This window comes from Vespa crabro, chromosome 10 (genome assembly GCF_910589235.1).
Source record: "Vespa crabro chromosome 10, iyVesCrab1.2, whole genome shotgun sequence".
In the NCBI taxonomy this organism is placed as follows: Eukaryota; Metazoa; Arthropoda; class Insecta; order Hymenoptera; family Vespidae; genus Vespa; species Vespa crabro.
The window spans coordinates 7,318,207-7,330,706 of record NC_060964.1 but is presented as its reverse complement, the minus strand read 5'-3'; the positions used below and the strand labels follow the sequence as shown (position 1 = coordinate 7,330,706).

Below are 12,500 nucleotides of genomic sequence, written 5' to 3'. Positions count from 1 at the left end.
ATATATTATCATTATTATTAATAAAATGAAAGAGAGAAAGAGAGAAGATCTCACACGAAGTGTGAAAAACGTCGAGATGTGTTGAAAATATTATCGTAAAGGATTGAAAGAAAAGCTGATTGAACAGGTGATGATATTATTCTTTTTTTTTATTTTTTCTCTCTCTTTCTCTCTCTCTCTCTCTCTCTCTCTATCTCCCATCTTTTTTTTTTTATTAATATTAATAGTATTCATCGAAATCAGGACGAAAGGTAAAACGATTGTTTTTATATGTAACACATTGAAAAAGATAATGGAATACGAATGAAGATAACAGAGAGAGAGAGAAAGAGAGATAATAGTAATAAAACCAATCTCTTGAGTTCAAAGAGAGATAGAAAGAGAGAGAGAGAGAGAGAGAGAGAGAGAGAGAGAGAGAGAGAGACAAAAAAAAGAAAAACCCTTATGAAAAATGTAAAAACATTAGGGCAACTTTTCCATCACAGGAGTTAAAACTAAGCTTCTTTCTTCAACTAGAACATTAAAATTACCATCGCGGCCACGAATATTTCCTAAATCGAGGGAAAAGTTGAAAGTTCAAACATTCTCTTTCTCTCTCTCTCTCTCTTTTTCTCACTCTCTTTCTCACACTCTCGGAACTTTCAAATTCTTCCAGAAGCTCTTTATTCTTCGTCGTCGGTAATACGATTAGTCTTCTCGGTACTCATAGAACTTCTCATAATGAAATAATAAACATCCATTAGTCATGAAAGAAAAGAGACATTAAAAAATTTATCAAAAGGCTAACCGAGCGAGCTCTTTAATAGTATGATATGCATTTACCATGTTCAGAAAGACATAGACAGACAGACAGATAGACAGAGAGAATGAGAGAGAGAGAGAGAGAGAGGAAGGGAGGGAGATAATGTTGTTGCAAGAAAAAAAAAGAAAAATAAAAACCAATATATGTAATGTTACTTTATACGTAAGAATACAGTTTTTTTTTTTTTCTTTTTTTTTAAATTAAAATGTCATACGTTCGATCAATAAAACAGTTCGAATACTTCTTCAAGTAATAATCTGATTTAATTTAAAGCCGATCAACGAATAATACATTTGCTCTTTAACTCTTATCGTAGAGTGTATTTTAATCGTAGTGAGTAGAGGGGGGGGGGGGAGGGGAGGCGGGGATAGGGAAGGATGAAAAATAAATTGATATACGATTGAAATTTTATTGAACGAAAGTGCGATAACATGCCGATAATCGGTTGCGCATAACTGGTTTGTTTTTGTTTGTGAAATTTAGGAAAAAAAAAAAAAGAAAAAAAAAAGGAAGAAGAAGAGAGGAAAAAAAAAATAGAAGAAAAAGAATGGAAAAAAAAAATAAAAAGATAAAAAAGAATTAACTGTTCTTGTTGCATAATTCATTGGAAGCGTGGGTAGAGTAGGATAGAGGTGGAAGAGGGGTGGGGGTAAGAAGAATAGGAAAGAAAAAAAAAGAAATACAAAAAACAAAAACAAGACGATTGCTTGATAACCATCATATACTATTTATACTATTCGAGAATTCGTAATAATAGCTAGCAACTTTTTTGTTTATCCTTTTAACGCGAAAACGAGGTTAAGTAAATCATTTTTGTTGAATTCGCCTTTTAGCACGAGCTCGTAGGTACAGTTTCATTTTTGGCTTGGGTGGAACGCGTCAAAGGAAGTAGAAGAAATACAAGAAGAAGAAGAAGAAGAAAAAGAAGAAAAAGAAGAAGAAGAAGCCGAAGAAAAATAAGCAACGAGACGAAACGGCAGATTTGGCCTTAGTTTCTCTTTCTCTTTTCGTTTCTCTCTAAACCGAGAGTGACGAAAGATAAAAGACGTAAAAGCTTTCTTTCTCATTTGTATCTCTTGAAGAAACAAAGTAAAAGAACTACTGTTCTCTCTCTCTCTCTCTCTCTCTCTCTCTCTCTCTCTCTCTTTTTCTCTTTCTCTCATCCCGTATACTATTTAAACACGCTTTAAACTATTGTACAATGAACGAGTATCAAGTAGATTATAACCAGAGGTATACGAACTATTTTTTCTCTTTTTTGTTTTCCTTTATTTTTTCTTTTTGTTTCTTTTTCTCTTTTTTTTTTTTTATTCTACTTTCAATCCTTTCGTAGTATTGTTATTTCAAAAATTTGTTTCTCTTACCTATTTGTACATATAATATATATATGTATGTATGCATGTATATGAGTCGTTTCACAACAAGTCAAATCGATTAATTGCACTTTTTGAATTTGAAAAAAATTTAATCGTCAATACACACGACTTAATCCTCACTATTTATAATCACAGAATGACAAAATATTTTTGACCATCTAATAAGAAATAATTAATATCAATAATATCGATTGATCTAAGACTATTCCAATATTAATAAATTTACGTGTCGTTGTATGAAATCGTAAACACGTCTGCATTTGTATGTATTTTACAATACGTTTTTTTTCTTTTTTTTTTTTTTTTTGAAAATATATTTTATAAATAGAAATATTAAAAAGCAATTTATATATCATATATCAATTTATATATCGAATAAGGATTTGTTAATGTTAGTGGCAAGCGAATTCCATTCATTGTTTCAATGACAATGAGAAACTCCTATCCATATACTACATATACCATCACAAACCGATAGTTAATTTAATCTACGAGCCTTATTCTCTAATCTCTTTGATCGTTTATTGGGTCTTGATTAATTCTTCCCCCCTTCTCAACCATCCCCCATCACCAAATAGAAGAGCTTTGCTTTGTGGAGTCACTAAACCCTGTTTTATTACAAAAAAAAAAAAAAAAAAGAAAAGAAAAAGAAAAACAAAAAAGAAAAAAAAACAAGTAATATATATATAAAGAAATAACGAAGGACAAGTCAGAGATATCGAGTAATTAAAACGATTGTTATATACATACCAGTGATACATTACAGATATTTATTTTCCAATCGTAATTATTCATTGTTCATAATATAAACAAATTCGTTTCCAATAACGTTTAATTACTTGCCCGCTGATCATTTTACCGATTACAAAATAATAATGTAATTAAGCATTACAACTCGCGCTTAATAAAGCGATAATATAATCCGTACGAGCGGGGAATTCGAGAAATAAAGAAGAAAAAAAAATAACTAAAAAGAAGGAAAAAAAAAAAAAAATAAAATAAAATAAAACAAAATAAAATAAAATAAAATAAAAAAGAAAGAAAGGAAAGAAAAATTACATCTCTATAACACAATTCTCAATTGCTAATCTCAATGTTCGAAAACATTTCTTTGAGAATATCGGACATTAATTTGTAGTTATGATGGCTATCAAAAGAAGCTGGAGGATTGTAAAGTACGAAACGTTCGTTGAAATTGGTTAATGGCACTCGTCTGAGAGAAGGAAAAAAAGGGTGGGGGTGGGGTTATAGGAAAGAAAGAAAGAGAGAGAGAGAGAGAGAGAGAGAGAGAAAACTACTGGACAACGGGGTCAATGATCAAAGAAATTCCAACGACAGGAGGTCGAAGAACGGACGGAGAGAGGCAACGACGATGTCGAGGTATTCGTATAAAAGAGCGAGTCGGAGTAAGAGAGAAAGAGAGATAATAAGTGAGAACGAGTGAGAAGACAAGAAAAATAGAAAGAGAAAGAGAGAGAGAGAGAGAGAGAGAGAGAGAAAGGGAAAGAGAAGACGACGGCTGGTGTAACAATGTCGGTCTATCCGGGTTTGTTCTGCCCTACTTCGTCCCTTACGGGCCAGCTTTTGTTCACCGGTCGGACCGACGTTCTCTCGTTCGGTCCTCTTCGGATCAGATCAGATTACCGGCCACCGGGGCGCTTATAGTCGAGGAAATGCGGGTTTCCATTGCACCGAATTGGTGACGTAAGGGGATTCGGACCGCACGAAGGAGTGATGTGAACGAACTCGAAAGAGAAAAAGAGAAAGAGAAAAGAGGCCAATATATTTCCCGTTTATTCTTACAACGACCTTTTCTCTCTCTCTCTCTCTCTCTTTTTTTTTCTCTCTCTTTCTCTCTTTTACTTACTCTCTTATCGATGTCTATACTTTATCGTCCACTTCTGTTCTCCCCTATCGTCTACGATGTCTGTCGTCGTGTGGTTCTCGAGAGGAAACCTTTCGACTACCCTTCTTGCCTTCGATTTCCTGACCCTTTCCTCCTGGCCCTTATCCTCCAACTCCTCTTACCGATATTCTCGTTCTCTCTCTCTCTCTCTCTCTCTCTCTCTCTCTCTCTCTCTCTCTATCTGGCATCACTTCACTTCACTTCACTTCACTTCACTTCGCTTCGCTTCGCTTCGCTTCTACGTCTACGTTCAATGTCTACGTCTCTTCGAGAATGATACTACGGAGATACTAGCTATACGAACGTATGAGAACGACTAAGACATACGACGATTACTACAACGACCTCTAATTTTTCACGCGATGTGATTATTTATACGAGAAGGTGACACGGGATAAATATATATATATATATACGTATGTATGTATAGGTATTAATTTATCATTATATCGATTCACGGAGTAAGAGAATGTTATGTATGTATATACGTCGACGTTCTTTACTTTTTTTTTTTGTTTTTTTTTCTTTTTCTTTTTTTTTTTTTTTTTTTTTTGGTTTTTCCACGAAATAACATGACGCATCTGAACAACGATGGATTTATTATCGTTATCATTATATTATATATGTAGATGTACGCTGAATGAGGAGATATTTTTTGTTATTGTTTCTTTTTTTTTTTTTTTTTTTTTTTTTGTTTCATTCTTTCTCGAAGTAACATAGAAAACGTAACAATAATGAAAAGTACAAATATTTTACGAACATCGGAAAGATTATTGATATTAAAATAAAATTAACTTTTACGAAAATGCACATATTTTTCTCTTTTAATCTTTTAATCTCATTTGCTCGAGAAATATATGTAAGTAGCCATTTATTTGTTTTTTTCTTTTTTTAATTCTCCAAGGGATGATCTACAAAAGATATGAAAATAATGAAAAAACGAAAATGAACGAGTTATGACATTTTCAATTCTTTCAGTCTATCAATGCCCACCCTTAAACAATAATGTCTCATTTATTCTTATACTTTCTCTATAAATATACAATCAATCACGTAAATAAAAATGACATATAAGATGTATCCTTGAAAATTATTTGCCGAAGGAATTGGAGTTAAAATGTAAAAAAAAAAAAAAAAGAAAAAGAAAAAAAAAGAAGAAGAAAGAGAAAAGAATAATAGTAAGAGAATAGTAAGAGAAGAGGGATAGGATTGGGGGAAGGGTGGGGGAAGGGGTTGGGTTTGAAAAAAAAGGAGGACGGCTAAATAATAATAAATTATTTTTGTTCTTCTCACCTGTGACGATGACATTAATTTTTTTCACGAGAGGTGGATGAGTAGACACTTGACACTTGTACAGTCCTGAGTCCCTTGGCGAAGCATACAGGATTTGCAATCTCCAGTTACTTGGGTACCTGGGTACGATCAAAAGAAAGGAAAACTTCATTTCCTTTTCAGTCAAGTGAAAAAGAGAGAGAGAGAGAGAGAGAGAGAGAGAGAGAAAAGAGAGAAACGACACAAAAAAATAGGGGCAGGTTGAGGGTTGGGGTTGTCGTTGTGGTGGTTCGTTTACTACGAGAGGATGCTGTTGTCGTCTCGCAAAGAATCGTCTTACCAGGACGTTTGATTTTCATGGGACATAAAATCGTTTATTTCGTTTGGCAAAATAGGATAGAAAGAGAGAGAGAGAGAGAGAGAGAGAGAGAGAGAGAGAGAGATATATAAAATAAATTTCTCGTTTGCGTTGTAGAATGAAAAATAAATATAAAAGTCATGTATAATAATAAAATTCGCGTTTAATCCTTTCGGTAATTTCATTTTCTCGAGGATCTATTTTTTTTTCTTCTCTTTTTATTTTTCTTTTTTCTCTCTCTCTCTCTCTCTTTCTCTCTTTCTCCGTTTTCTCAGAAGAAAGAACGAAAAAAAAGGAATCAATGTAATCACGATTGGGACGATCGAAATATATATATATATATATATATATATTTTTTTCTTTTTTTTTTTTTTTTTTCTTTCTTTTATATAATTAAAACGACTACGAGATAATCGTATTTACCGATAATGAAGGCTGATCCTTTGATCGACGCTATAAGGGATCCTGCCAACGGTTAAAAGTCGAAAGGAATCCTCGTCTTGTTGCACCCAAGTGACCTATAAACAAACAATCAGAAAAAATTTGCAGATTAATCCTTTATTAGATTGAAATAATTTATTGGAAATGATTCGATTCGATTCGATGATAATAATCTGAATTTGGCGTTTAATTCAAACGAGATAAAATGAGATAGTCCGTAGCTATCATTGAAAGTTCTAATGATTTACTTTAACGATAAGAAACAAAAGAGAAAATTGTATTCAAGGATGAAAAAGAAAAAAAAAAAAAGAAAAAAATTATACAAATATAACGTAACCTTTGAACTTTGATATTATTTATTTATTTTTTTTTTTTTTTTTTATACTTTATTACTATAAAGCAAAGACACGAGGAAACCCGTATAAATCACACACACACACACACACGCGCGCATACATACATACATACATACATACATACATACGCACAAAAGAACGAATGCTTTCTCACGGGTAGCATCAATCCAGGTTCAATTCTCAAACTTCGAGTTTATCAAACGTTCGCGAATAAAAGTCGAGTTTCCTACGGACGACGACCAAGGAGCCGTTAGTTACGAAAGTTAGTTCACAGCCGCGACATTAGTCTTCGACGTTCGTGCTACGAGAGAGTGTACGCGAGAGAGGTCAAAGTTTTCACTTCTTTGGAGAAAGGGCGGACGGGGTCGAGGGAGGATAAGGTAAGCAAGCAACTTCCTTGATAATTTAACTCTGTCGTCTTTCAAGACTCGAATTTAGTCGAGTGATACATATCACCAATTTCAAGGACTTTTCTTTCTCTCTCTCTCTCTCTGGTCTTTTATTTTTTTTTTTCTTTTTTATTAATTTATTTTTATTTAATTTATTTATTGATTGATTGATTTATTTCTTTTTTAATAAGTCATTGACGAATGAAATTTCAGTAATGGTCTAAGTCAATACTTAGTATTGTCAGTAGTAAGAGTCAATATGTTGCACAGTTTGCAGTAGTACGAGTCAACGTTTCATGTTATCAGTAGTACGAGTCAATGTTTCGTATTATCAATAATACCGAATCAATGTTTTATATTAATAGTAGTACGAGTCAATAGGTTATATAGGTATATACGGTATTAGCAGTAGTAGGAGTCAATATTTGATATAGTAGTATGAGTCAATGTTCGATATTATCAGTGTTATTATTCAATGTGTTATACATCAGCAATAGTACGAGTCAATGCTTCACATTGTCGGTAGTACGAGTTAATATTTGATATATATATATAGTAGTATACGACTAGTCAATGTTTGATATTATCAGCTGGTATTATTAATCAATACGTTATATATTAGTAGCGTTAAGAGTAATTGTTCGATATTAATGTTAGTATCAATCGTCATTCTTTCAGATTTGCACAATTATAATCGTACGTTAATTCATTGATTCCTATTATACCCAAAGACAATTTATTTTCGAATGGTTTTTATAGAATAAAAAAAAGAAAAATTATTTACAAAATTTCTTAATTTATTCCTGTTTTTTCTTTTTTTCATTTCCGTAAGAAAACTTATTTGTATCATTTATCATTTAAATATTTAATTAATTCTTAATTAATATATTCTTAAACGCTTGTATCCTATATATACACACATATACACTAAAAAAAGGATACAAATGTTTTGTATAAAAATAAAAAAAATATATATATATATATATATATATATATATATATATATGTACACACGATAAACTAATTTTTCTTTACTACCAATCGGCCATTTTTGAAAGGCGATGTTTCGCAATAAAATTTGTCGTTCTCGAAGACGGTTTCGAGTCGTTTGCTATTCTTGAAACGTATCAATATATATATATATATATATATATATATATATATATATATATATATAGATAGATTTATAGATCTATATCTATATATATTATGGATATCCAAGGTGGAATCGGAAGCACTCGTTTTCGTTCCTTGGCACGGCCGAACGCCACAATCGGTTTCACATTACGTATTCCGGAGAATATGAATCCCTAAGGAATTTCAAGCAACTTCGTACTCTACCTCTTGCCCACGAGAAAATCTATGAGAAAGAGAAAGAAGGACAAACAGAGAGAGAGAGAGAGAGAGAGAGAGAGAGAGAACGATATGGGTGGGGTTTCTCAAACTCGAGAAAGAGACACTGAGAAGAGGCACCAATTGAAATGCGGAAAGTTTCTTGCTGACAAAACGTGCACCAGAGAAATATACCCGCAAAAAGTAAACGAAAAAGAAATGGAGAGAAGATTAACAAAGTGTTTGCAATTATGATCTCTCTCTCTCTCTCTCTCTCTCTCTCTCTAACTCATTTTAGTTACTCTCCCTTCTACCTTTCTTTTCTATTTTATTATTATTATTATTATTATTATTATTATTATTTCCTTTTTCACTCTTTCCCTTTTAATTCGCTCATCCATAAAATTATTCTATTATTAACGCCCAACGATTTTCTCACGATAATACGTGAATGATTGTTTCATTGTAGTTTATAAAAAAAAAAAAAAAAAAAAAAAAGAATATTAAAAAAATAAAATAAAAGGAAAAAAGAAAAGGAAACAGAAAAAAAAAAAATAAGAGATAAATGGATAAAGGAATATAAAAAAAAAAAAAAAACAAAAAAAAAAAAAATCTCATTTCACGAGCTCGTTCCTTTGTTGTTTTATTATTATTATTTTTTTTTTACTTCCATTTTCTTTATTTGTTTGTTTTTTTTTTTTGTATCTTTTTCTTTTTTCAACCAATCCCCCTCTCTTTTTTTTTTCTTTTTTTCTTTTTTCATTACATAAACGTTCTCTATGTACAAACCACTACGCATTCCCTCTTACACCGGTTTAACGAATGAAATCATTCGGTATTCGTGGTTAGATTCTGGAAACGGGCAACCCGGTAGATTAGTTCCGTTGTTCTTTCCCGTTTCGATTAAGGCTAATCACGATCGAAGCCGAAAACGTTCGTATCCACGTATCCAACGTAGATTTGCGATTTGCATCACAGAGAGAGAGAGAGAGAGAGAGAGAAAGGGGGGAGGAGACGGGGAGAGAGAGAGAGAGAGAGAGAGAGAGAGAACGGAAACGCGTGTACCTCGATCGATTCGCAGTAGAACCGTTTAATCTGATAACGGCAAATGGTATACATAAACTCCGATATTGGAGAGCTTAGCTGATGGATTTACTTTTGGTAATAAGCTTTCGATATTTAAGCGTTAGATTATTTTTTTTTTCTTTTTTCTTTTTTTTCTTTCCTTCCTTCTTTATTTTTTTTATTTTTTTATTTTTTTCTTTTTTTTTTCCTTCATTTTTAATTTTATTTTTATCCATCAAATAACGATCAAATATTTTCACCCGGTGAAATATACATTTTAATCAAATCGTGTAAAAAGTTATGAAAATGTTATCGTCGTTATTATACTCGTATCATTTTGTTTCACGTGATAGTGGACAGGAAAAGAAAAAAAGAAAAAGAAAAAAAAAAAAAAAAAAAAGAAAAAAGAAAAAAAAGAACACGAAAAACAGATCGATTAAAAATAAATTGACAAAATTCGACGGTAAAAAAAATTGATAACAAATCGTTCACTTGGTTCGATCGATTTATTTGTCATTAATATCGATCTAATTTTATGAAATAAAGATTAAAAAAAAAAAAAAAAAAAGAAAAGGTGTTAAAATATTTTAAATGTTCCGTCATAGGACTAGAAAGAATCAAAAAATTAAAAAAAGAACGTTTGTATTCTGGCTGTAATTAACAGATAATAAAGAAAATTTTGTCCATTCTATAAGTTAATAAAGATTTATTTTAATAATTCTTACCTTTTTATCACCAAGCAAGCCTATCTTGCAATCAAGGCCAACGGTGCTGCCAATTCTTGCAGTTACGTTGATCTCTCGATCGCCATCGACGAAATACGGTCCAAATTTTCCAATGGCACTGTCAACGCTCGGCAAAACAAATTTTCCACCTAACAAAGTCTTTTGCGTACTAGTAATAATCGATTGACGACGACTATTACTATTACTATTACTATTACTATTGTTATTATTATTATTATTATTATTATTATTATTATTATTATTATTATTATGTCCGTCGTTGTTCCTTTCGAGTTCGGTTTTAACCGATGGTTTGATCTCGTAAAACGCTTTCGTTGATTTCTCATTACCGGATAACTCGTTCATTAATCTCGAACGATCCTTTCTCGTTTCCGGTATCATTTTTAATGGATCCTCAATTTTGATATTATCGATATCATGATTATTCTTACGAACAGATTTAACAATTGATTCTAAGGAACTATCATGTTCCTTTTCATCGCCATTTAACTCTTCAAAGATTTCTGGCTTTGGTACTTGAAAGGATATCGCTCTTATGTCATTGAAATCCTTTAGCTCGATCGATTCGGTAGAACGAAGATATTGCGACGGGGAATCATCATCGATCGAAGGTATACTAGATGATTCATAATGTCCACGATCAATATTTTTATCGTGTTCGTTCTCGTATCGTAACTTTAATCGAGAAGATCGATGAAGATCGTTCGATCTGACGTTACTCGAAGAGAAGGACGAGGAGGAAGAAGATGACGATGACTCGACGTCAATTTTGCCACTGTTGTTATTATTGTTACTGATGTTGATGTTGATGATATTACTACTACTGCTACTACTACTACTACTATTGCTATTACTATTACTATTACTATTACTGCTGCTGCTGCTACTACTCGTCGAGGGATCCTGTTGAGGTACTTCCAAATAAGTAGCCTTCACTGTAACACTGTTTTCCAATTGGCTTTCGAATAGGCTCGTACTATCAGCTAACATCGAGAAATCCCTAGACGTAGTAACATCGATCGATATCCTTTGATGGGATCTCGATGGAACAATTGTCACCGTTGAATCATCCTTAGGATCATCCTGATTCCTTGATATATCTTGATCAATTTTCATTTTACTTTGATCCCTCTGATATTGTTGTTCTGTTTCCGCGTAATCGAGAAACTCGATTTTATCTACTTCCTTTCTAATTGTCCTTTTCTCATTAGTATTATTATTTCTATTCGATCGTTCTATCATCGTTGTCATCATCGTCGATGCCAATAATAACGTTGTAACATCAGATTTTCTCTTTATCTTTGGATAAGACAAATCTATCGTAGAATTAACGTTGATTTTATCAACGGGCCAAACCTCCTCCTCCTCCTTCACTTCCTCTTTATTCTTATTGTTATTGTTACTGCTGCTACTGCTATTGTTATTATTGTTATTGTTGTTGTTGTTGTTATTGTTGCTGCTGCCACTGTTGTTGCTGTTGTTGTTGTTATTATTATTATTATTATTATTATTATTATTATTATTATTATTATTATTATTATTATTATTATTATTATTATTATTATTGTTGTTGTTGTTGTTGTTTGTGTTGTTGTTATTCCTCGTACTTCTCTCGTTATCCGGAAAGTGTCGATGATCCTCCTCCGTGTTCCTGCCTCCAGGATGATTGATATCAAGCCCGATGGCGCCACTGTTCTCGGCTTCTACAAACAGAAAGAGAGACAGAGAGAGATATCGAAGTAAACAGCTATATTATTCTTCCAAGCTTAAATTCGTATTGCTTCCTGGGAATGGCTAGTGACCGAAAAGAGAGAGACAGAGAGAGGGAGAGAGAGAGAGAGAGAGAGAGAGATTGAAAGGAGTAATCGTCGAGAATGAGAGGATGAAGACCATGGCTCGTCCGTCATGTCAGTTCGTTCGACGTGCTCACCGAAAAAGGTCTCTAGTACCGAGAGGATCTTTATGTCTGTTCGTGATCGAAGTCGTTGCTCGGGGGGTGGAAGAGCAGGAAGGATGAGAAATGATGGATTTGGTAATACTACTCCTCGTTTTCTTGCTAGTTCACTTTTTTACCCTTGGCTCTCATCCTCACCCTATCTCACGACCCTCTCATTCCTACCAACGAAATTTGTCGGATACGATTACGGCCAAGGGCTATTCTTTCTCACCGATTCGAACGACTCGATCAACGATAAACATTCAAATATATTTCTTTTTATTGTCTATTTATAGGTACATTGACGTATACGTATGTACGTGTGTGTGTGTGTGTGTATATATATATATATATATATAAGTAAAAAGTATCGCACGAGATAGATGAAAATTGTGTTTCACCGGGATTATTATGAGATTTAGTGATTCTTTTTTCGAATAAAATTGTGACAGGTCAATTTTGCTTTTTGCCTAAGGGCGACTAGGTCAATTGTCACAAATTTATCCATTTCGAGCTAACGC

The 12,500-nt window shown here is 32.8% G+C and overlaps 1 protein-coding gene across 6 annotated transcripts in view; it reads right to left on the bottom strand.

The window, feature by feature from the left end:
- The window catches only part of LOC124427322 (GATA zinc finger domain-containing protein 15-like), a 267,307-nt gene that overhangs the window by 40,499 nt on the left and 214,308 nt on the right, over positions 1–12,500 (bottom strand). For all 6 annotated transcript variants that reach the window (XM_046970096.1, XM_046970095.1, XM_046970098.1 and 3 more), the window contains 3 exons: positions 10,023–11,746; positions 6,138–6,232; positions 5,378–5,496 (listed from right to left, as the gene is read on the bottom strand). In XM_046970096.1, the coding sequence (XP_046826052.1) occupies positions 5,378–5,496; positions 6,138–6,232; positions 10,023–11,746 (1,938 nt within the window). The remainder of the gene's footprint in view (positions 1–5,377; positions 5,497–6,137; positions 6,233–10,022; positions 11,747–12,500) is intronic.